A 26,659-nucleotide genomic window follows, 5' to 3' on the forward strand; every position below is an offset into this window, starting at 1 on the left:
ATGAAAACATATCAAAATCCGTGGGATGTAGTTTAGGTAGTACTATAAGGAAATTTACAGAATAAAACTTTATATAAGAAAAAATAAAGGTCTCAAGTCAATGGCTAATTAAGAGCTTAAAAATTAAGCAGTTAAATAAGAAGAGCAAATTAAACCTAAAAAAATCAGAAGGAAAAAATCATAAAGACCAGAAATAAAAAGGAAAGCAGCCAAACATAAAGGCAATCAATGAAACAAATAGCTGTTCTTTTAATAAAATTGATCACTTCAGGTGCTTGGGTGGCTCAGTTGTTAGGCTTCTGCCTCTGACTCAGATTATGATCTCAGGGTCCTGGGATCAGCCCCCCATCGGGCTCCCTGCTCAGCAGGGAACATGTTTCTCTCTCTCCCACTCCCCCTGCTTGTGTTCCCTGTCTCTCTGCCTCTGTCAAATAAATAAATAAAATATTTAAAAAAAGATCAATCATTCCTTTGCAGACTAATCAAAAATAAAAAGAGAGAAAACTCAAAGGACCCATACTAGAAATGAAAGAGGGGTCATCACAAAAGATCTTCCAGACATTAAAGGATAATAATGGAATGTTGTATTTGAGGCCAATAAATTAGATAACTTAGGTAAAATGTATGAATTCATCAAAACACACAAACTACCAAAGCTTAACGAAAAAAAAAAAAAAAGGAAATCTGAATAGTTATATATCAAAGAAATCAAATTCTCAGTATAAAAATACTCCAACAAGGAAAGCTCCAGGTACAGATGGGTTCACTGGCAAATTCTATCAAACATTTAAGAAAAATAATACCCAATCTACACAAAGAATTCCAAAAAGAAGAAATATAAATGAATTATTTCCCAGTTCATTTTCTGAGGCCACATTGCCCAGATACCAAAACCAGACAAAGGTATTAGAAGATAACTACTAACCCATATCCTTCATGATTATAGATGCAAATATTCTCAGTAAAATATTACCAAATTTCATCCAGCAATACCAAGCAGGGTAAGCCATAAAGATCAAGTGGGATATTGATTGAATATCCCAGGGTTGAATGTTAGTTCAATACACAAAAATCAATGTAAATGGTCATCAACAGACAAAAAGATACTCATGTGATCATCTCAAGAGATGCAATAAAGTCATCACCTCCAAGTAGCAATGGGTTCATCTCCCATGGGTTAAGTGGAAACCCCATGGAAAAAATGTAAGAAGGCACTCGGTCCCTCCCAGCCAGGGTAGAGTCAGAGTAGGCTTCATGGAAACTGAATTTCCACCCCTCTCCAATGGTGATGAGGCACCCTACGCCACCAGAGTTGTCAATGGAAAATAAGAGAAGAACTCAGACTTCACAGAACCTCCAGACTCCGCCGCCAGTGAAGTGCCTAAGAAGGCCTGTTAAAACCAAAGATTTAAATAAAAACCAGAATTTCACAACATAAGGCCCCAAATGTCCAAGATAACAAAAGATCATTCATCCTACTAAGAACCAGGAAGATCACAACTTGAAGGAGAAGGGATGATGCACAGGTTAAAGCTTATACCAAGATGAAATAGATGTTGGAAAAATCTGATAAGAATTTAAAGCAGCCATCATATTTTATATGCTTCAGTGAGCAATTATGAAGACTTGAAACAAATAAAAAACTAGAAAGCCTCAACAATTAAACAGAAGACATGAAAAACAACCAAAAAGAAATTTCTGAAATGTATAAGCTAAAATAAAACTCACTGGGATAGGCCTAGCAATATGATGGAGAAGACAGAGGGGAAGAATCCAGGAGCTTTCATGAAATTACCCAGTATGAATAAAAAGGGGGAAATTCATTGGAAAAAAAAAAATGAACAGAGCCTCAAGATCTGTGAGACTATAACAAAAATTCCAAAATTCATGTCATCAGAGTAACAGAAAGAAAGGAGGGAAAGAGTCAGACTAAAAATGTATTCTAACAAGATTTGAAATTTTCTCAAACTGGGAAAAAGACATAAATCTAAGATGCAAGAAGCTGAGGAAATCCTAAACAAATGAACTCAAAGAAATCCATGCCAAGACGCATGATGATAAAAGAAAAATTACAACTGCAGAAAAGAACAATGGAAAAGAATAAAAGTGTGGCTAAATACTTTCACTCTGCTCTTAAGTTTTCTAAGTTTGATGGTTGAAGCAAAACAATGTCTCATACAGTTATCAATGTATATAGAAGAAATAAAGACAATTACAAGTAAGACAGGGTAAGAGGATTTAAAGATTTTTATTTATGGGTGCCTGGGTGGCTCAGTGGGTTAAGCCTCTGCCTTCGGCTCAGGTCATGGTCCCAGGGTCCTGGGATCGAGCCCCACGTCGGGCTCTCTGCTCAGACAGAGATCACAAGTAGGCAGAGAGGCAGGCAGAGAGAGAGGAGGAAGCAGGCTCCCCGCTGAGCAGAGAGCCCAATGTGGGGCTCGATCCCAGGACCCTGGGACCATGACCTGAGCCGAAGGCAGAGGCTTAAGCCACTGAGCCACCCAGGCGCCCTGGGTAAGAGGATTTAAAAGGAGATATGATTTCCTTTTATTGGTACTAAAATTTTATTTTTTTTTTCAGTCTCATCAGTATAATAGTATTAGAGCTTTTGCAACAAGTTTATGTTGAAAGAGAAATGACAAATTCTCACGTAGTATATTTGCAAAGGAAGAGTATGTTGACAATTTTTCTTTTTGTGACATATCAGGAGTTGCAAGGGATTGAGTCATATGCAATTACTATTTGAAGGAGACATGGTTTCTATGCTTCACTCAAACTGGTATAATGTCAAACAGCAGATTATAATTAATTATGTATGCATGATATGGTAAAATATCCACAATAAACAAAGGCACAAAATCTATACAGAGAGGTACACTGAGACACTATGGATAAATTAAAGTAGAATTCTAAAAAATGTTCAAGTAATCTACTGAAATGCAGGGAAAAAAAACCAAAACAAAAACAAAAACTAAATGGAACAGAAACCAAAGTAAACTAGCAAGTGTAAACCCTAACATATCAATAATTAAATATAAATGATCTAAATACACCAGTAGATACATAAATAGAATTTCACAAATTTATTTTATTTTTAAGATTTTATTTATTTATTTGACAGACAGAGATCACAAGTAGGCAGAGAGGCAGGCAGAGAGAGAAAGGGGGAAGCTGAGCAGAGAGCCCGATGCGAGACTCAGTCCGAGGACCCTGAGATCATGACCTGAGCTGAAGACAGAAGCTTAACCCACTGAGCCACCCAGGCACCCCAAAAATTTATTTTATAAACAACTGAACTGAATGTGGTCTACCAGAAACTCACTTCAAGTATAACAATATTGGTAGCTTGAAAGTAATAGGAGGAGAAAGATATAACATGCAAACAGTAGTTAAAAGCAAGGTGGAGTGGCTATAAAAATATCCAATAAAAGTAGACTTCAGATAAAGAAAAATTACCAAGGAAAGAAAAGGACATCACATAATGATAAAGTGATCCGTCTATCAAGAAGATATAGCAATCTTAAATGCATATACAGAGCTGGAAAAACAAAAACAGAACTAAAAGAAAAATCCTACAAATCCACAATTACAGTTGAAACATTTCAAAACCTCTCTCCAACAACTGCTAGAAAATCAGCAAAAATGTGGGAGACCTTAACATCAAAAACCACGTTTTAATCTACAAAGTAAAAATAAGAGAAGAAATAATAAATATCAAAATGAAGTGGGGGGGGCGAGAAAAATCAATGAAACTAAAAGCTAAGTCTCTAGAGGAAATTGAGAAAATCAAGACACCTCTATCCAAATGGATCAAAAAAAAAAACAAAACACCAATGACCAGTATCGACCAGTATCACAAATGAGAGAGGTAATAATGGCTACCAAAAATGAAAGGATAACTAGAAAAAGGATATGGCCATAAATTTGACAACTTAGATGAAATGGAGAATTTCCTTTAAAGAAGACCAGGGTGCCTGGCTGGCTCAGATGGTAGAGCACATTGCTCTTAATCTTGGAGTTTTATGTCTGAGTCTCACACTGGGGGTAGAGATTACTTAAATTAAAAAACAGAATTGTTAACATAGCAAAGTTTATGGGTATTTTATCCCAGTACAAAAAAATAAACAACGACAATCTATCAAAACTCCCTCGAGAAGAAACAGATAACAGCATGGCTCTCACTATTAAAGACATTGAAATTTGTTGCTTAAAAACTTATCTACAAAGGACACTCCAGGCCCTGATGGCTTCACTACCAAACATGTAAGAAAGAAACAATATCAATTCTGCACAAACTCTACCAGAAATTGCAGAGGAAAAAAAACTACCCAACTCATTCTAAAAGGCCGGTATCACTCTGATAAGCAAAACCAAAGATATTAAGGAAAATTACAAACAAATAACCTTACGTAGATGTGAAACTTAAAATCTTAGCAAGTTAGATCCCATAATATATAAGAAGGATAGTACATCCTGAACAAATGAGATTTATTCTGGGAAGATAAGGTTAGTTTATGTTTGAAAACTCATCAATGTAATTTACTACATAAACTAAAAAAGAAAAAAAAACACTATTATCTCAATAGGTAATCACTCAATAAAATCCAATATTCATTACTCTTTTGGGGCTTTATTTAAATTCAAGTTAGTTAACATATAGTGTCTTACTGATGTCAGGGTAGAAATAGGTGATTCATCAGTTGCATGTAACACCCGGTGCGCTCCTTAATGCCATCGCCCAGCTACCCCATTCCCACACCAGTCTCCCCTCCAGCAACCCTCAATTTGTTTTCTGCAGTTCAGACACTCTTAGGATTTGTCTCCTCCTCTGTTTTTATCCAATATATATTCCTAATAAAAGTTCTCAACAATATCAAATATCAAATAGATCAAATAATAATTTCGTCTGTGAGAAAGCTATAGCTAACATCATGCTTAATAGTAAGAAACCGAAAGTTTTCCCTTTACCACTGGGAACAAGAGACTACTTCTATATAATTCTGTACTGGAGGTTCCAGCTAGTGCATTAAGGAAAGAAAAAAAAAAAAAGGAACTGAGTTTGGAAAGGAAGAGGCAAAATGATATTTATACACAGACAATATGATCATCTACATAGGAAACCCTCTGGGATCCACAAAGCAGACACTAGAATTAATAAGTGTTTCAGAATATGAAAGCAATATATAAAAATCAAGTGTATTTTTATTTAATACAAACATATCACAAATTGAAATTTTAAAACTACCATTACTCATAGCCCTTGTTAAATAAACATTCAACAGAGTAAGTTTGAAGATTTAATGGGTTTTATGAATTGATTCATGAATCCAGCAGCATCCTGTCTAGCAAGCAAAGAAATGCTTCACAGAACTAAACAAAAGAAAGGTTTTTAAAGGCAGAGAGCATTAAAAAAAGGAATTTATTAGCAAGGAATGTATTGTTTAGGCAAGGGTAGGCAAGGGTACCCTCCTACAAAAAGCAGAAGGGATAAATCAGTAAATTTCTTCGTATGGACCAGGCAGCTGCAGTTGGCTGGTTATGGGTTATACTCCTGGGTGGCTGAAACTGCAGTTATTTAGGTATAAATAATATAATAATATATATATTATAAAATATAATATAATTCTTGGATGTTGACTTGGCCTAAGTGATGCCATTTTGAGCCTGTAGTTTTCTTTTTAACGCCTCTAAAATATGAAATACTTACAGGTAGGTTTCATAAGGGATGTGCAAGAGCTGTGCACTGAAAGTTACAAAATATTGCTGAGAAAATTAAAGACCTAAACAGATGGGAAGACATACTCTGCTCATAGATTGGAAACCTCAGTGCTGTCAAGACATTAGCTCTTTCCAAATTAAACTATAGACTAATCATAGTCTCAACCATAATTCTTTCAGGCTTTTCATGAAGAAATTGACAAACAGACCCTAACATTCTAATGGAGTTACAAAAGATGTAAAATACCCAAACAAGTTTGAAAAAGGAGAACATTGGAGAATTTATACTACCTGACTTCAAGATTTATTATAAAGCTACAGTAATCAGACATTGTGGTACTGGCATAAAAATAGACAAATCACTGGAACAGAAATACACCCACACAAATAGACAACTGATTTTTGAGAAAGGCATAAAGGTAATTCAATGGAGAAAGGATTTTTTTTTTTCAACAAATGGCATTGGAACAACTTGATATTAATATGCAAAAGAAAAGAACTTTGATCCATGCCTTATATCATGTACAAAAAATAAATTTTAAAAAGCCCAAATGTAAAACCTAATATTTGAAAATGTCTAGAAAAAGAAATTGGAGAAAACCTTTGTGACTCTGAGTTTGGCAAAGCTTTATCAGGTACAATGTTATAAAGAAAAAATTAGTAAGTTGGACTTCATCAAAATTAAGGACACTGGCTTTTTGGAAGACATGGGTTAGAGAATTAAATGACAAGCCACAAATTGGAAGAAAATACTTACAAGTCATATATCTGACAGAATACATAAGCCAAGAGTATATATAAAGATCTTCCACAACTATCAAACAACCTAATAAAAAACTGGGCAAAAAATTGTAATAGAGGGGCACCTGGGTGGCTCAGTGGGTTAAAGCCTCTAACTTCGGCTCGGGTCATGGTCCCAGGGTCCTGGGATCGAGCCCCGCATTGGGCTCCCAGCTCAGCGGGGAGCCTGCTTCCTCCTCTTTCTCTCTGCCTGCCTCTGTGCCTACTTGTAATCTGTCTGTCAAACAAATAAAATTTAAAAAAAAATTGTAATAGACACATTATCACATATAATATAAGAGTGGCAAAATAAGCATATGAAAGAATGCATTCAAGAAATACAAATTAAAACCCAGTGGAATACCAGTACACACATCTATTAGAATGTCTAAATCGGAGGACTGACCATACCAATTATTGACAAATATGCAGAAGAACTGGAGTTCTCATACATTGCCAGTATGTATGTAAAATAATACAACCGCTTTGGAAAACCGTTTATGAATTGCTTAAGAAGTTAAAGATACAGCTACCCTATGACCTTGCTGTTTAACTCCTAGCTTTTACCCAAGAGAAAGGAAAACATAGGATAGGTAGAGAAAAACACCCAAAAACAAAATGTTGAAAATATGAGAGCTTAAATTTTAAAGATACATACAATGTTTTGAAGATAAGGTAAAAGAATATTTACAAAATGTGGGCAACAGAAAAGAAAATCAGAGAATGAGTCTCAGAGGCCCAACATTCAATTAGTAAGTTTCAAAAAGAGAGCAAAGAGAACAGAAAGGAAAGAATGATTAAAAATGTGATACCAAAAAAAGTATTTTTCTAGTTCTGAAGGACATATGTCGTCATTAATGAAAAACCAACAAAACCAGCACCAACCATATCATCATGAAAAGTACAGAACATCCTGAATAAGAGAAGATCCTAAAGACTTTTAGATGAGAAAAGTCAAAACAGACAGGCCACGTGGGGAAAAAAATGCCTTTAAAATTCTAAGTAAAAGTTATTTTTGAACTATCATTATAGAAACAATAACTGAGAGAGAAATAAAGATATTTCACATGTTAACCTTCAATTTTTTCCCTGTTATATGCCTTCTTCACTCAGGAAGCTCCACCAAAAATTATGGGGTACACCAACAAAAGGAAAACTAAATGGAAGGGAACCTCCTCAAAATAATAAAGGTCATATATGAAAAGCCCACAGATAACATCACATTTAGTGGCAAAAGCCTGAAAGATTTTTCCCCTGATATCAGGAATAAGACAAGGAGTTAGCTTTCACTGCTTCTATTCAACACAGGCCTAAAAGGTCTAGCCATAGTAATTAGGCAAGAAAAATTCTAAAAACATCCAAATTGAAAAAGAAGAAGTAAAACTATCTCTGTTTGCAGATGACATGATCTTATACATAGAAAGAACTGAAGACTGGGGTACATGGGTGGTTCAGTCAAGTGTCTGACCCCTGATCTCAGTTATAAGTTCAAGCCCTGGGTTGGGCTCCATGTGGAGTCCACGTTAAAAAAAAATATTATTTTAAAGATCATATTTATTTATTTGAGACAGAGATTGAGAGAGAGAGAGAGAGTGCATGAGAGGGAGGGGGTGAAGCAAAATCTGCACTGAGCAGAGAGCCCAATATGGGACTTGATCCCAGGACTCTGAGATCATGACCTGAGCCAAAGACAGATGCTTAACCAACTGAGCCGGCCAGGAGCCCCAAAAAAGAAAAAGAGTAAAGAAAAAGAAAGACTTAAAGACTTAAAGATTTAAACACTCAAAAATCATTTCTCTTTCTCCACACTAGCTGTGAACAATAAGAACAGAAATTAAGGAAACAATTCTATTTATAATAGCATCAAAAAGAATAAAATGTTTAGAAATAAATTTAACCAAAGAGGCAAAAGGCTTGACACAAAACTATAAAATACTGCTGAAAAAAAAAATTAAAGGAGACAAAAACAAATGGAAAGACACTCCATGTTCATGAACTGGAGAAATTAATATTAAGATGACAATGCTATACAAAGCATTCTACAAATTCAATATAATCTCTATCAAAATCCCAATGCTGTTTTGTGCAGAAATGGTAAAACCAAACCTAAGATTTATATAGGAAGTAAAGGGAGCCCAAATAGCTAAAACAGTCTTGAAAAACACCAACAAAGTCTGAGGACTTATACTTATCAATTAAAAACTACCACAAAGATATAGTAGTCAAAATAGTATGGGACTTGTATAAGGATAGACAAGATAGAAGAGAACTGAGAGTCCAAATATAATCCCCTACATCTGTGGTAAATTGATTTGCAACAAGGTTGTCAAGACCATTCAATGGGGAAAAGAACAATCCCTTCAACAAATGATGCTAGGAAAACAGAATATCTATAAGCAAAAGAATGAAACTCTATCCTTACTATACTCATACTATCTACAAAACTTAACTCAGAATAAATCAAAGACCTAAATTTAAGAGCTCTTTGTCCCTAAATTTAAGAGCAAAAACCATGAAATTAAAAAAAAAAAAAAGGAAAAAATCTTCATGACATTGGATTTGACAATGGTTTCCTAAGTACTGTACCAGAAATTCAGGCAACAAAAATATTTTCATTGGACTTCATCAAACTTAAAAATGTTTGTGGGTCAAAGGACACTATCAAGATGAGTGAAAAGACAACCCACAGAATGGGAGAAAATATTTGCAAATATTCTATCTGATAAGGGATTGATATTCACAATACATAAAGAATTCCTACAACTCAACAATGAAAAAACAACCCATTTTTTAAAATGGGCAAAGGAGTTGAATAGGCATTTCTTAAAAAAACCCACAAATGCTTAATAAGCACATGAAAATATGCTTAACATCACTAATCATTAGGGAAACGCAAGTCAAAAGTACAATAGGATACCACACTTTGTACTTACTAAGAGGTGTATAATAAACACACAAAGACACACACAGATAATAACAAGTATTGGTGAGAATGTGGAGAAACTGGAATCCTTGTACAGGAATATAAAATGGTCCAGTCTAGGCAGAAACAGTTTGGCAGTTCCTCTAAGAGTTAAACACAGAATTACCATATGACCCAGAAATTCCACCTCTGGGTATATACCCTCCAAAACTGAAACAGGGACTCAGATCCTTGTACGCCAATATTTATAGCATTTTTCACTGTAATCAAAAAGTGGAAACAAAGCAAGCGTCCACTGTAAATGAATAGATAAACAAAATGTGGTCATATCCCCAAGGAATGAAGTTCTGACACATGCTACAAAGATGGACCTGGAAAACATTATGCTAAATGAAATAAGCAAAACACCAAAGGACAAATATTGTATGATTCCACTTCTTGAGATACCTAGAAAAGGCAAATTTATAAAGACGGAGAGTAAAGGTTCCTAGGAGCTGGGGAAGGAAGAAGTTACTGCTTAATCAGAACAGAGTTTTAGTTTGAGATGATGAAAAAAATTTGGAAATAGACAGTAGTATTTGTTGAACATTATGAACATAATTAATGGCACTTGGTGATATACAAAGTGGTCAAAATGGCAAATTTAGTTTTGTATAGGTATTGTATGACAACAACAAAGAAAAACTGGAGTCCAGGAAATAGGTGATCAAACATCAGAAAATTAAAAAAAAAAAAAAAAAAAAAGGTCACAGCACAATGACAAAGAGAAGTTTTAGTACAAGAGCAGCAGCAGTATAGTAAGAAAATAGAATGCTCTGGAAGTGGCAGGGTCAGAAGGAAAGCAATGGACTGGGTAGATTATCTCATGCCGGGTTTGTGGAACTGACACATCTTGACAATCAGCCTGGAGCTTAAGTGTATCACATTAGTATTTCTTGCATATTGTTTCTTACCCACATCAACTCCAATCAAAATTTTATTTCATAACTATATTAGCTGATTTCTTCATCCAACACTGATTCAAAAACCATGAAAGATACAAAGGAAGCCCAGTTCTTATGTATATGCAGTTGACACACTTATTGAGACAATCCAATTAGGTAGTAATCATGGGAGGCCCAGAAAGGGTCAAAAATAATCAAAACATCTAGGCTTCATTAATCAGGCTGACTCCTTTGTTCTCAGTGTTATTAATTCAAAAGGGAAGATGAAAAGTGCTACTTAGGAAGCAATCTGAAATATTTTACACCTATTACCTAAAGAGAATCAGAAGCTTTCTGGAAGTACTCCACTTAAAATATTTCTTATTTTGTAAACTACTGTGAAAACATTCTAAAAATTAGAAGCAGAGGCAAAAAAAAAAAAAAACTAGAATTACTCTCAACAGAAAGTTTAGTCAAGTAACACTATGCTATGAAATTTCAAAAGACTATAAACTTACCTGTTTAGACATATTTTCCAAGAATTTTGCTGATTTTTCTTTTAAAAATGTGACAAGGTCTTTATAAATTTCACTTTTTCTTTCATAATTAATTCCCCCCTCATCATCTGTTTTGCCCTTTGGGAGAGAAATTTTGGTGCTATCATTAGTTATTTACTGAACCTGATCAATACATCACAACCCAAGCCCACATACTGCTTTCTTCTATGAACGATCCATGTGGTAGTCTTTATACATCAAAAATACAGGCAAAACCCTTCCCTTTTAAAATTATCCATCTGTCTGTCCATCCATCCAACCATCCATCCCTCCATCTAGCATGCCTTTACTGAGTACCTCCTATATGCATGTAGGGCACTTTGCTAGTTGGCAAAGAATCAAGAGCTTTCTTCCCTCTGTACTCCCCTCATGCAAAAAAAGCATTCTGACTTCAAGAACCTCTGATGAAGTCATAAAAGACCCCAAGGTTAGAATGCGAAAAGCCTCTGTTTGTCACACTCTGCTCTTGCTCTGTATGCAATGCCATTGCTGTAGGTGTATTTTCTAGACTTAGAGCCTCCATGTAACCATCTGTCCCTCCACCCTTTGTGTCTGTACCTCTTTCTTTTTGTCTCTTTCCTTTCCTCATTTTCATTTGCTTGCCCACCCTAACAGGGAAGGTTTGGTTCTGCCTTAATCAAATGCTTATATAAAAAACTGTAGTCTACTCTCTGTATACATAACCACATATATACAAAACATCATACATACCCATGTAACTCTCACATGTTACACATTTTGTTGTAATTACTGAGTAGTTTTGTGCTCCTTTCATTTTTGAAAATAAGAGGAGCGCTTAGAGATTTCCGAAACACAGTTATACGTAGGTCAATAGACTTTGATAGAAACAAAGTCTCCTTGCCCCACTCTAGAAAGTCAAAGTCTCTGATTTTCTAAACTGAAATTTCACTTTCTTAGACTATCAAAACAAACCAGAAGCAAAATCAGATTGAGGTTGTCTCCCTTCTCTGTGCAGACATAAGGCACAGTGTCCTTCTGAGAATAAAAGCACAAGGCATGTCACAAGAGATGCCTGCTGGTCATTAAGAAAGTGGCACCAGTATTTTGACGACAAACCAAACCACGAGGTAGCCATGCTCCAAACAGTCCTCTGTGATAAAGGGTTCCCATTCAGGATTTGGGTTCTCCCTGCAGATGTTACCTATGCGGCCCCAAATTACACTGAAGACACCAAGGGCAGGGTGTGGCCAAGGAGAAAGCCAGGCTCCTAGTTAAGTTCAGTGAGCAAGTATGAGCCTCAAAATTAAAATTTTTAATGTAGAGGGTTCAGAAGGCTCTCACTCTGCTTAGTGCTGCCCAGGGCTGGGAATCTGTCGCGCTGTTTCTCCTTTGCCAGCTTAGGTCAGCAGGAAGTAAAAGGGAGACTGAAAACCTGGAGGAGGAGGAAAGGGCCATGCTGCCTCCTTCTTGCCTACTGTTCCTGTTAGCCTCAACCCAGCAGCGGCTCTTCCCCCCTGGCAGTGGCAGCTGCTGCTTCCAATAGCAACAGCTGGCTCAAGTTCCCAGGGTTTTTTCCCTACACTCCCAGAACCTGCCTCATTAAGGTCCCTCAGAAATACCACTACAAGCTGACCAGGGCTCCATCTTCAAAGGTCTGGGTCTCAGCTCTGCCAGTTCTGCAAAGATCGTCCTGTGAGCCCCGGAGGTAGGAGCGCTAATGGGGCATTGCTCTCCTCAGAGGTCTGTGTGCCGGGTTCATCGAGACCTGCAGAGCTCCAAGGGGACCAGCACAGCCTGGAAGTGACCGTTCCTCACAGATTATGGGTCCCCGTTCTGTGGGGGAGAGAGGGCCATCTCCCAAGGGACCATCACCAATGTAAGCAGGGTCCACGGCTCAGAGGTCTAAGTCCCAGCTCTGCAAAGTCCATCTTCTGAGATCCTAAGGTTCCAGCACAGCCCAGTGACGCCGCCTCACTAGACATCTGGGTCCCAGCTTCATAGGGCACTTTCTCCAAACTTCCACAATGTAATGCTTCCCCTTCCCTTTGTCCCTCCACTCTTAGGGTAAAACTATGGTTATGGCTCCTGTGTTACCTCGGGCCTCCTTTTCTTTCCCCTAATACTCATATAACTAATCAGTGAACTGACTGTTAAGGAGGTTTTCATTTTATAAAGTGGCGTGGGTCCCTCTGAAAGGCATTTCTTAGAAGACCGATTTAATGACCTACAATGGAGAACACTGGCACTAATTCTCAAACTATTTTGGATTTGCTCAGCAAACACAGAGCAAAGGGATCTGCGTCAATCCCACAGAACAGTATCGCATTTTCTGTGGTCGTTGGGATTCAGTCCTGGAGACGGGCCTGCGTTTAACAGAGACAGAGCTAAGCACCAAAGTCAACACGGTTCTTAAAAAATTACTTACACCATTTAAAAATACTCCTTCGGCACTACAAGTAATGCAGAGAGTTTCAACATCATGTGGTTTCACCACCACATAACAAATTTCCCCGTGAATCTGTCTCCAAGGTGGGGCTCGGCATCCATTCGAAAATTCATAATCTGAAACCAACCATCGATGAGTTAAGAGGAGCTCCAAAAATAAAATACGTTGGCTTTAAAAAAATAAATATGATTACATTCTTAAGTTTTCATTTTTTCAAGTATTCAATCCTAATGTAGCCAGTGAAGCATTTATAAATGATCATTACTGTACATCACACAACAAATTATGAGAATAATATGAACCTGAGGTGTAGTCGATAGATTCCAAGACGGTTTGTTCTCCTTTCCCTGAGAGATGTTTCAGCCGTTCTATATCGTTCTTAACAATTGCTGGGTTTAAACATATTTCTCTGAAATGAACAGTAAGAAATTCATTTTAACACTCTACAAGAGAATCCCCAGAAAACACATGAAGATATTTCATTTTTGGGAGGGGGTGTATTATTTTTTATAATTAAAACTGTAGTCAAATTATACAACAACTAAAAGATTGCAGTTAGCTTTAAGCAGTGTTATAATCTTACAACACTCTCAAAACATCAAGAGATCAGTGATTCATATTTAACACAACATTAAATATACTCATTTAAATATTCACCTGATTTCTTAGTGGTAATACTAGAATACTAGGGGAAAAAACTAGAAAAATGAACAAGTTTTAAAATTTACAAACTCTACGTGATATTTGCATTACTATTTAATCATTTATCTGGTAGTCTGAAAATACCAAGGCTATTTCATGTCCTCAAAATCAGGTAAACGCCCACAGAAAGCTTTAGCAATGCTAACTGCAAATGTTTAAGTTTTCGAATTAGAGATACCCATGCAATAAACTAAAATCTTATTCCAATAGTATTTAATGTTAAGGGGCACCTGGTGGCTCAGTTGGTGAAGTGTTCGACTTGATTTTGGCTCAAATCATGATCTCAGGGTCCTGAGATCCTGCCCTGCATCAGGCTCCGAGCTTAGCGGGGAGTTCATGTAAATTCTCTGTCTCCTTCTCATCCCCCGCCCCCCGCATGCACACGAGCATGTTCTTTCTCTCTCTCTCAAAGAAATCTTAAGAAGAGATTAATGTTAAATCAGTCACAATAACTTCCATACTTTATTTTTTGTGTGTTTAAAAAAAAAAAACAAATCTGAAAGCATTCTTTGTAACTAGTTGTTAGAGGTTTCTTTTCTCTAAAAGACTCACAATGAAATATGTTTCAGAGAATGATTCAGTAGGTGCAGATCCAGGTGCTTGAGCAGCATGCCAAGCTTCATCTTAATCTCACTTTCGGGATCTCCATCTTTGGTGATTTTATCAAGAATATTCACTACGGATGTGTCATCTTTCATTGCATTATAATCCAAACCCAGGATTTTTGTTACGGGATCTCTGTTAGCTGATCAAACAAGTAAATAAATAAAAATGACCCTCTTTGTCTTCTGTTGCAAGAAACATAAAGTCTACAATATCCTCGGAAGCCCACCCAAATGTGCATCTTTCATTAAGCTTTTCTCTGATGGGTCCACTTTGAATTCAACTCTACTTTTCAGATTCTGCTGTATTTAGGAGCTTTCTTGTAGTCCTGGAGAGGCCCTGCCTCCTACTGCAGCACCAACTATCACCTAACGAGACAGAGAACAAGACATCCTTTTTTTTTAGTTGACTATGGAACACTGTGCAGAATGGGCATTCAATTAACATATTCAGGATTGATCTGAAGATAGAGAAATACTAGTCTTAGGAGAATCATCATGTGTGTGAGTGTACATACGCGTGTGTGTGCACGTGCACCAGTGCTCAGTGTTCACAAATGCTTTCTTTCCAAAACTGCGTGTTTCTTTCAGTCAACAGATCTACTGCCAGCCTTTCCCACCTGTTCAAACTGCTTATATTTTCAGTGCCTTTTGATGTTCGAGTTGGAAACACAAGTCTGGCCAGTACTTACACACATACCAAAGTTACACTGAAAAACTTCAATCCTAACTCATGATCGAGGCTGACATAGGTGTGAAAGTCCACCCTAGAGAGGCTGAAAACAGAATTTGGTAAAAGCCAAAGAATCATGACGTTGCAAGTGAGGAAGAAGGGGGGAAGAAGGGGGCAAAGCCTTATTTGGAAAGGGGGAATTCAGGTAAGATGAAGTATGTGTGCATCTGGACAGGGAAGGAGAAAGGGCCTATGGGACTAGTCCAGAAAACTCAATCTGATTGATATGAAGAGAAGTGCATTAGCCCTGCAACAGGAAAGGGACTGTGGCACCAGGAAATAGCAGAAAAGACGTAGGGCCTCTTAGAAAAGCCCACAGGAGGGTAGGGTCGGGGAAAGGAGATCTAGGAATCACCCACTTACTGAGCATCTCAACTTACCCTTATGGCAATCATTTCCTAAAGACTCATGAAAAAGGAAATGGAATTATTTGGGGGAAAGACAGAAACCTGACCTCCAAATTACCATGTACCATGGAATTTAGACCCAAAACTGAGAGTTGGACCTAGAACTCTTAAAGGGCAAAACACAGCAGTGGATACACATTTAGCCAAACCAGATCTATAACAGCCAGTCTATGTATTAGGTTCATATTTAAAATTGAATTTGATGCTAATAACAATCCCTTTGAATTCAGTTTTACTTTTAAGATTTCATTCCTCCTCAGCAGAGTAGCTATGATGTATAGATAGCCTAATAAAGAAGAGTAGGCAAGAGATAAGAAAAGGGTGCTGTCCTGAGGTTCACATCTTAATTTTTTTTTTTTTTTTAAAGGATCATCTTGTCTTGTCACAGCAATAGACACAGCGAAGAATGAGGGGAGGCGGGACCCAGGCACCTCATGTTTGGGACCTTCTAGTCACACGATTCCAAAGAAGCAAAACATGTAGATGACATCATTATCTACTGTTAAGTATTTCTACTCATAAGAAAAATTGAGAGTCTCATTACAGCAGGCAATTGATCAATTCCTTTTTGCATGTTAGAAGCTTAGACAATAATGAAATCTACATCCTTAATTAAGAGGAAAAACACTTCCCATTGAGTGAAAGAAACTATTCACAGAAGCCTATGCAGCCCACAGTGGAACGGGAGTGAGACCAATGAAAAGTGGGATTATTCTGCACTATCTCTGCTACATTCACTGGAGAGGAAACACAGCACCATCCCTCCGAGCAGAGCTGAGAGTAGAGGAGGTCCTCCGGGGATGCCCTTGCTAATCTGCCTTCTCTCCCATGTGGACGTCAAAGGCTACGGGCCGCCGGTCCTTCACAGAAGCTAAGAAGCCTCTCTTTAAACCACATGCTAAAATTAGAGAAATCTAGAAGCTTGCTAGTGGCAAAGTATTAGCCCTTTTCGTTTTAAAGTGGAAACTGGATATAAGTAGGACCTTCGGCCAAGAAAAATGAATGACATGTTTATGAAGTCGAACATAGGACTTTTAACCTTTTAGGTCACTGAACTTTTTCTAAGAGGCTGTAACAAATGACTCCTCCTCCCCAAATTGTGTTTCTAAAATAAATCAAATCAAATCACAGACAGGAGCGTAGATATCACCTTCGATACAGGCCTGTGCTTCCTTCAGTTTTGTATCTTTGGCAGTAAGCAAGAAGCGGGACAGCTGCCCGAAGCTCCTGATCTTAATGTGAGGCACAGAGAGGAACAGCAAGGGCTGCCCATCTTTGTCAACTTCTTCTGATTTGACTGTTGTTTCACTAGGAAAATAAATTAAAAAAATACATGCATACATATATACATACATACACAAATTAATAAATAAATGTGTATTGAAAGCTTAAGATTACCTAGATGCTAGTGAAGTTAAATGCAAGACATTTTGACAGATTATTCCCAGGTCTCATTAAAAAACACAAAATATAAATACTTCTGGTGAGAAACCCATCTCTTTTCCTACCTTGGCCACACTCAGACCCTTAAGTTCTCAGCCGTACTGGTGACCACAGAGAGCCACACAAGATATCCAGGAAGGAAAACTTCAGCAAGTTTCTGGAATACTTACATGAACTCAATCACAGTTTTTGTTTTTTGTTTTTCTAACAATGTGTTGGAGATCTTGTAAAAAATATATATATATATATATCACTGGTTCTACAGGACCATTCATGTTTTGGGGATTTCTAATGTTATATTATTTATAAAATTTACACCGCAGTAATTAGTGGTTAGGAATTTTCTTGGCTACTCTGTGTTTATGAACAAAAAGCTATAAAAAACAAAAAGAGGAAACAAACTAGATTTCCTCTGTGGACTGCTTTTCCCACTCTAAACCCCCTCATTTGGTTTACTTTAGGATAATAAGCAGTTTTTCTAAATGGACTTGTCCTGATCAGAAGTTACTGAGTCCCCTGGATTTGTGTTTCTGTCCATTTTAATTATTTTTTAGGTCGGCATTTAAAAGGTATTAAATGTTTTTATGGCAGTCATATTTTTGTAGGTTTCTACCACTTGCAACATTAACTAAACTGCCTAAGTTTTTATTATATATGGATATCCCTGGCAAAACTGTTCTCATCTTAAGACCTGACCTAACGTACTTTGCAGTGTAATGCAGATAAGCAGATGTGGAATTTTGCCGGTTCATCAGAAACAGTAAGCCTGACAGGCTTAGACTCAGATCTACTAAGAGCACTATTTCACTAGAAAAGGAACTAGAGCATAGAGAATGTGGGGGCAGAATGGTGGCTCCCCAAAGACGTCCATGTCCTAAACCCGAAACCCATAAATGTGTTGCCTCATGTGGCAAAAGGGCCTATGAAAATGGGTTAAGTTAAGGAGCTTGAGGTGGGAAGATTCTGAAATATGCAGGAGGGTCAAGTCAGAAGAGCCCACATGACATGGAAGCAGAGGTAACACAGACCCAGGAGCCTGGGAACGCAGGTAGCCTCCAGAAGCTGGAAAAGGCAAGAATGGATTTTCCTCTAGCCCCCAGAAGGAACACAGCCCCGTGGACACCTTGATGTTAACCCTACAGATTCATTTTAGTCTTTTGCCTCCAGAACCATGAGTGATTAGATCTGCGGTTGTTTTAAGCCACTGAGTGTGTGATAATTTGTTACAGCAGCAAAAGGAGGCTGAGACAGGGACTTTTACCCACTGCTGTATGTGCAGTAACTTACATAGTAACTGCACATAGAAGGAGCTCAATAAAAAGAAGAGGAATAAATGAGTAAAAGATTTCTAGACTGACCAGTGCTGTGTGTTGGATACAGAATGTGTGTTTTCTCTAAAATGAAGCTTTTGGAAAAATGTCTAGAGGATCGAGGCGATTTCTTAAAGGTTTGTACCGGGCTGGCCATGCATGCTAAGTGGATGATGACAAGACTAAGTTATAAGCCGACTGAATGCCAACAATATCAAGCCACTGAACCCGAGAAGGTAAAACTCCTGGTGAGAAATGGGAGAAGTCAAGGGCACAGGACACAGATTTCACTGCTCCCACTGCTTGAATGCAGGTTTGTTTCTGGGCTCACAGTTTCTAATGCCTGAAGAAAGCGCTCTGGAAAGAAAAATACAGCACCTGCCTCGTGAGGTCAAGATGAATGTGCTGTAAATGAAATCCACTGACCTGACCAAAAGACGTTTAAACTGGAATTGGGGAAGGTGGCTGAAAATACTAGAGCTCATACTATAAAGCGAGAGAGGAGGAGAATGTCTCATTTATTTCATCCCCAGTGCCTACTTTAGTGTCCGGAATACGGTAATTACTCAATAAATGAGTCTAAATAGTAACAAGGGAAATGAAGCTATCGTTGAGAAACTAGTTAGTAATTCTCAGGAACGAAAAACAAAGAGCTCAGCTAACTAAAGTTATGGCCATTGATCTTAACAGCATGACATAGAAGTATCACCACAATACAGGGCATCTGGGTGGCTCAGTTGCTTGTGTCTGACTCTTGGTTTTGGCTGAGGGCATGGTCTCAGGGTCATAAGTCCTGTCAGGCTCCGCGCTAAGGGCAGTCTGCCTGTCCCTCTCCCTCTGCTTTTCCCCTGCTTGCTCATTCTCTTTCTCTCTCCAATAAATACATAAAATCTTTTAAAAAGAAGTTTTACCAAGACATAATAATTATAGTCTCATAAGATAATACAGTTTTAAGATCGGAGATCATGTAACTGAGCCTTCGTGACATTGATAAGAGAACTAGAACAAAAAGGCAAAAAGATCAAACAATGCCCATTACCAAGGAGTATGGGAAATAAGCATTAAAACAGATGCCTGTGGAAATTTACAGAAGAATAAAAAAAGAAAACTAGAAACCAGAAAGGCACGAATTGAGAGGGAAGTGGGCAGGACAAGGGCCACTGCTCAGGACCTGACTTCTCATCCACCCAGAAGTCCTACCAGAAGGGGACTTTATCCCAACTCAGACAATGACTGAGACAGCAGAGAGACATTTGCTGTGATATTTCAGACAGCTGAAATACCACAAGATTAAAGCTGATATGATTCAAAAATCATAGTTCTCCCAAAGAAGGAGAGAAGAAAACAGGTAGTAACATTTTCACTGAGTGATTCTGAACACTTACGCGGTTTCTAAATTTCCCAAGGTCCAGTCTAATGAGTCAAAGCAACTCAACTCTGTGTGCCACCAACAGATGGTGTCAATCATTGGAGGGTGTCATCTGTCCTTAGCTTAGAGGGACTTAGGCTTCATTCTGAGGTACCTTAAAAAGATTAGTAATCTCATCCTGTCTGATCAGAACAAAAGCAATTGAAAATGGTAATACAAGGAGACCTAAGATTTCCATCAAAATGAAAGTGGAGCTATTTTCCCCAAAACATTGAATATGGAGAGACGATGAGAAGTGTTATTAAATGACAAAGAGCTATACACTGGAAATGATTTTAAAGGAAAACAACTCTATCTACTCAACAATGACCCTCACAAAAGAAGATGGGCAATGAAATATAAAACCTTTCCAGTGCTGGATGAGTGGATTGGTTTCGACGTCAGATGCTTGTTAGACTAATTCAGGAGAAGGCTGATCACACTTTTACTGACTGTTACAAAGAGTGCATCTGGAGATGCACAACATCAAATGAGAAATCAGGCCATACGTGTAAATACAAAAGACATCAACAGAAGGGCGTAGCTTGCTTCTTTCAACAGAATTTCCAAGCAGATATAACCAACTTGTTTTAGAACAAGAAGCTGAGAGAATATATATTCCCAAGAAGAAGAATTGGCCTAAATATTCTAAAATACCCAAGAACATTCTGGCTTTGGGAAAACATACCCAGGGACTCCAAGCTCAAAGCTTTTATGATGACTAAGGTATCTGTATCTACGTGGACTTATAGACCTGAATCCTATTTGAAAGGATAGCAGTTTCTCTGCTTTAAATAAGTGAATATAGTGTTCTAAGGATCAACAGCTAAGCAAGAAGAGTGCATGTGGGCAAAGAATGAGGCAGCTGGGGCTCTTTTAATAATACATTCTTGGGGCATCGGGAGAGGGTGGTGGGGTTATGGACATTGGGGAGGGTATGAGCTATGGTGAGTGCTGTGAAGTGTGTAAACCTGGCGATTCACAGACCTGTACCCCTGAGGCTAATAATACATTATATGTTTATTAAAAAATTTAAAAATTAAAAAAAAATAATAGTCATACATTCTTCCAGCCATTGAAGGCATCTCTGGTCTATATCACTTGTTATATTACTAGACATAACATACCAAGTGGCTATGGGTTGCTAACAGTTCTTTGATTTGGGGAGTAGAGCAAGGAGAATGGTCAAGACTTGGATGTATAAACATTTGTTTTTTCTATGAGTATCGAAATTTCAGCTGTATCCTTTGCCTTCTTCGGGACAACCAGTACCTACCTGTTTTCATCAAGCCACAAAGGGATGGTTTCCTTCAAATACAACAAGTGTTACTCTAAGATCCTTGTTTTCCCTTCTAACATCAGAGATATCAACCATAAAGTTCAGAAACAAGAACAACGGATAGAAAATGGATATACAGGCACAAGGAAAAGTTGCCCTGCCAATTTGACAGAAGGAGGATAATCAAGGGGCAGCTGGTTCAAAACACACATGGTGCCAAAATGTGGAGACATCCTGCTTAATAGGGACCACTGTGTGTGAAGACTGGATGCAGAATTATAAGAATGGAAATAGAGCAAAAAAGAAATCAGACAAGGACAAAGAAAGAGAAATAGTGATTTAACTGAGGTGTGTGTAATAGCCCACCTAAGTAGGTCATAGATATGGTCATACATGTACTTGCAATGCAAAATAAGGACAGAGGCAAGATACAATGACACTCATGATATTCTTCTCTGACATCTGCTTTAAATCCATCTTTGTGCTAAGTAGTTCCTATGTTTTTGAACTACAGGGTTTTGCAGATGAGTTCATCTTTCAAAGGTCAGGAAAAACGATGTGTGACACTAGACTGAACTGAAGTAGGAGCAATAAATAATGGCAAGCCCTTTGGGAGGAAGTGACCGTAGGCACAGATAGATATAAAATTCAATTAAAAAAAAAAAAGACACCAGGAAATTCAGAGAGAAGGTAATCGTTAGGGCAGAACCAAAGCGCTCTTGAAATGCAATTCAAGAATGGCTTTTCAGTTCTAAGAATGAAATTCAGAGTTTATTTTCACAAATAACCCCAAAGGGAAAAAATGGAAAAGGCATTTCTAGGGAGCTGAGGCTGGTTAGTGACCTGTCTTGGATAAGGTCAGGCTTTAAAAGCTCACAAGTGGGGGGCGCCTGGATGGCTCCGTGGGTTAAAGCCTCTGCCTTCGGCCTGGGTCATGATTCCAGGGTCCTGGGATTGAGGGCCTAGGTCATGATTCCAGGGTCCTGGGATCGAGCCCCACATCGGGCTCTCTGCTCAGCAGGGGGCCTGCTTCCTCCTCTCTCTCTGCCTGCCTCTCTGCCTACTTGTGATCTGTATTTGTCAAATAATTAAATAAAATCTTTTAAAAAAATAAATAAAAGCTCACATGCAAAACCAGGGAGGAACATGGTGACAGAAAAGAAGCTCCTAGTGTCTGAAAGTGGAAAATAAACTGAAGCTGACCAGAACAACAGAAAAGATTTACATATGCATATTCAAATTAATCTTTTATAATTATAATTACATTTACATAAATACATATATATTTTACCTATTTCTTTGCAAGAGCTAAGTTGACAGCCCCCTGTTTGAGGTAGAGGTAGGATCTTTTTTAAAATCTCAGAGTTGGAAGGTTCTCATTTGAGGACAATACTAATTGTCAAAAATTTGTAGTAGTGAGAATTTACCACTCTCTCTCCACCGCCCCAGGAATTAGTAGATTTAAATACCAGAGGGGATTTTGTCTCTATCCGAGATCACAAAACCAATGGCTACTTGCACCTGGAGGGTGGAATGGGTGAGCAGAAAGCCCAAACATGAAGCAACAGCAAATTCTGGGAGTGTGGTGACCTGGGGAAATGCATCCCATATCAAAAGAAATTCAGATAAAAATTTAAAAATTAGATGAATACTGTGTTGGCCAAACAAAATATCCTCAGATTCACCTGAGTGCCTCTCGTCCACCATCCCTGGGTCAGAATATTTCTGAGATTCACAGATGTTAAATAACTTGCCGGAAACCTACAAACCCATTAAGAGAAATATATACAATGACGATACTAGTTGCTAGAAGCGATTCACCGGCTTACCTGACTATATATCCCGATTCAAACGCTGAGGGGTCCAAGTTTGTTTTCCATTCAAGTGGTTCTACAAAAACATATTTTGCCTCTTGGGGATGTCTGTAGATAAAACTCTCCACGAACATCATAATTTCTTTCAGTATCGCCTCATTGAGAGGAGTGATTTCCAAGGTTCTGGTTCCGTAACCTGCAGCAGTCCACTGCGCGGATTTCCTCAGAGCCACACCCATGGGATCCTTCAAGGCTCCGATCTGAGCTTAGCACACACACTGCAGGGGAGTGGAAAGAGAGACAGAGGATCGCAAGCCCCTTTTCCCCAGACGGTTTTCATTTTCAAGCCTTTAAACCACCCAACCCACATTCTGCTTATTAATTGTAGTGGCTGATTTTTTAATCTTCGAATTGCTCTTTAATGCAATAAAATAGTTCCTTGTTACTGAGCCAGATCTAAGGAAAAGTGATGGGGGGGGGGGCGCTTGGGTTTTCCAATATCTGTCTGCCCTGAAGTTAAGTTACTTTCTCATTTCCCTGGGCCTAAGAGGGGAAATCCAAGTCACTGGGCAGCAAACAGAACTAGAGAACTCCAAGGGTGGAAGGAAGAACTGGGGGGTGGTCACCTGGAGGCCTTTGGTCCGCAGGTGTGTGGGAGCCGGAGGTGGTGAACAGCACTCCTCCGAGCCAGGGCTGCTCATCGTTGAGAACCATGCTGTTAAACTGAACTCTGTTATTCAGACTTTTTAAAAAAATTCATTTTTATTTAAATTCAATTAACATATAATGTATTATTGCTTTCAGAGGTAGAGGTCAGTGATTCAGCAGTCTTCTATAAAACCCAGGGCGCATTACATCACCTGCCCTCCTTAAGGTCTATCCCCCAGTTACCCCATGCCCCCACCCCTCCCACCTCCAGCACTGACTTCCCTTTAAAGAGAAAATAGTATCCGTAACATTAAATAAGAGCCAAGTTAGAAAGCAAGTTCTCACTGTGAACATTCAAGGCTTTGTTCCCTGATAGTCTATACTTTTTGCTCTTTAGGAATCATTAAAGCCCTCCTTCCAGAATATCAGACCACTTATAAAGTCAAATATAGAATAGAATTAGCCTCCTCTGTCACTATGACTAAAGCTTAGAAGTACCAAGACTACAGAAATGACTTGGAGATTATGGGTTTTGTACCGTGTTCAATCTTGATATCCAGTAACAGGACACCTAGATCAGTAGTTCCCAGGGAAGCAGTACTCATAATACAGAAGTATTATAAAAGACATTTCATTTTCAAAATGATAGGAAGGGGATATCATTGGCATTAATGATGAGAACCAAGAATGTAAGACGTCCAGCAATGTGCACGACAGGAAGAATTATGCCACAATCTCCAGGCATCTAGCAGGTGAAAAACTTCAGGTAATACCAGTGCTTAGAACCTAGTTCCACTTTACAGATAATCACAAAGTATTTTCCCCATAGTTTTGATATACACTGAATTTTCCAGGATTGCAACTATCATGTAAGTCAAAGGAAGGTTGTACATACTTTGTTTTATATGGAAGTCTACCAAGAGCTGAGTGTTTTGGAAAATCATGCCACTGATGGCCATACTGATCACGCCGTTTAAGTTTCAATGACATGTTTGTATCTGGAGCCACTGCATTCACAGTAGGTAATTCTATGTAAGGCGGGAGCATCTGGCTACTTTATTGCATATTCTAGTATAGTGGTACCTGAGCATTTCCATGCTGATATTGTATTATGATGATTTACCTTTTAATTTTCCTTTATTTTACAGTCAGCACACTAACAACATTTAAAACTGTGCGTGTATGTAGAATTATTATCTAGGATTTTGATTTTGGAGTAGCAAAGTAGGCATTACAAGACATTTGTTATAAAAAATGATACTCCTCAGGGCTGAGAATGGCTGATATATGTGTATATAAATATGTATATATTTTTATATATGTATATATATATATATTTATGTCTGTATATATTGCTAGTAAAATAAGATGTATACAACTAGAATACAAACTTTTTTGTGCATTTATGCTAGTATTCCAGTAGTTTGTTTCTACTGCTTGATTCAGAACACAAAAGCATATATTGATCTTATACGTAACACTGTTGATTTGCCCAATATTATGAGAGTGCAAGGTAAGTACAAATAAGTTCATTGTGTAAGAAAGTCCTGGGTGCACAGTTCTGTTTTTAATCTTAACTATACCATTTGTTTCAATGGTTTTATAAAACTATGGCGTGTGTATCATTTCCTTCTTGTACTATCTTAAAGGAAAATGTGGACGTACACAGATTACACAAGAATGTAGCAGTGAACATCCCAGACAGCAACTTCCTGGGAGACACTTTAAAAAGAGCTAAGAAATGCAAAAAGGTCTTTTCATCATGATAAATTTTTATACAAAAGTAACTAAAAAAACTGTAACACTTTTGAATCATTTCAAACTGTTTCTCTAAATCTGGTAAACCAGGAGCTGCAAAAATGAACCAGTTTGATTTGAGAAGGCAGTTTAGCAGAAGGTCCAAGAAAATTTCAGGGGGGCCTAGGACAATCCAGAAGGCATATAAAATATTATCGGGGGGGGGGGGATAGAACAAAATCCCAAACAAGACAAGATAGGTTTAAAAAAAAAGGATTAAAAAAATACTTTGTAGGCTTAACTGAATAAATTTTAAAAAGAAAAAAGGGTAATCTAGTGTTTTTCATGCTAAGTCTAGGAAATTTCTAATGGCTTCATTTACCAAAAGAACCAGAACTACAACATTTATTCCACTAATTCCAGAGGTGTTAAAAAATGGTCAGTATAACTCAGGTAAAAATACAAAACACTTTTTATCAAAACGGGTTGTTCCCCAGTTTCTCAGCACAGTCAACCCAGGTGTCCTTTTGGCCTAAGAACCATGGTTGCAACGAATACATGTGAATACATAGCACATATCATTCAGGTGCAATTGTTAAAAATTTAATGATTAACAGGAAAAAAGTTTTTATGCATGTGTTTGCATAAATTGAAAATCACTTACATTCATTTTCTCTACGAATTCTCATTTTCTGTACTAATCAAATCGCTGTAAAGAATTTTTCTTTTTCAAGGGCTAGTGGCAAGCTTCCTGTTATCCTTAATAAAATGAAACCCGTCCGTGAATAATTTCTGTAACATTTGAGCAGAAGCAAACCCGAATTCTTTATGAAGCTCGGGGGAATGTGAACCTCCACTCTGAGATCTAGAAATGCGGCTGGTAACATGGGCCGGGCGTCAGGGCGCACCCTGGCCTTGCGAGAATGATGAAGCTACAGAAAAAGTTACATTTCAGGAACTGGCATGAAGAGCGCCCTTAATCAAAGTACACTCAGCCCCTATGGGGAAACCCGCGCTGATGGCACCCACCAGGCGGGTGACGAGCGTTAGAACTGAGACTCAGTGTCTAGGGATGAGGGGTGAGGAGGACGGGCAGGAAGGGGCAGGCGGTGAAGACGGGACAGCTAGAAGGAGGCACAGGCGCAAGGGCGGAGGAGAAAGGGGAAGAGACAGGGAGTGGACCTGAGAAGCAGAACGGATAAGGAGGAGATGGGGTGCTGAAGGGGGATCGAGGGTGGGAGGGGGCTCGGGGACGAAGGAGCAGGACG

The 26,659-nt window shown here is 38.2% G+C and overlaps 1 protein-coding gene across 5 annotated transcripts in view; it reads right to left on the bottom strand.

The window, feature by feature from the left end:
- Nucleotides 1-26,659, bottom strand: part of ARMC4 (armadillo repeat containing 4) — a 184,930-nt gene that overhangs the window by 157,563 nt on the left and 708 nt on the right. For 2 of the 5 annotated variants that reach the window (XM_032349730.1, XM_032349729.1), the window contains exons 2-7: nt 23,022-23,284; nt 16,903-17,060; nt 14,563-14,755; nt 13,611-13,717; nt 13,288-13,424; nt 10,863-10,979 (exon numbers count right to left, since the gene is read on the bottom strand). In XM_032349730.1, coding sequence (XP_032205621.1) covers nt 10,863-10,979; nt 13,288-13,424; nt 13,611-13,717; nt 14,563-14,755; nt 16,903-17,060; nt 23,022-23,245 — 936 coding nt within the window. In that variant the 5' untranslated portion in view covers nt 23,246-23,284. Of the gene's footprint in view, nt 1-10,862; nt 10,980-11,198; nt 11,292-13,287; nt 13,425-13,610; nt 13,718-14,562; nt 14,756-16,902; nt 17,061-23,021; nt 23,285-26,055; nt 26,144-26,659 lie in introns of those variants that run through there. The other 3 variants (XM_032349731.1, XM_032349732.1, XM_032349733.1) reach the window with 3 other exon arrangements.

This window comes from Mustela erminea, chromosome 6, assembly GCF_009829155.1.
Source record: "Mustela erminea isolate mMusErm1 chromosome 6, mMusErm1.Pri, whole genome shotgun sequence".
In the NCBI taxonomy this organism is placed as follows: domain Eukaryota; kingdom Metazoa; phylum Chordata; class Mammalia; order Carnivora; family Mustelidae; genus Mustela; species Mustela erminea.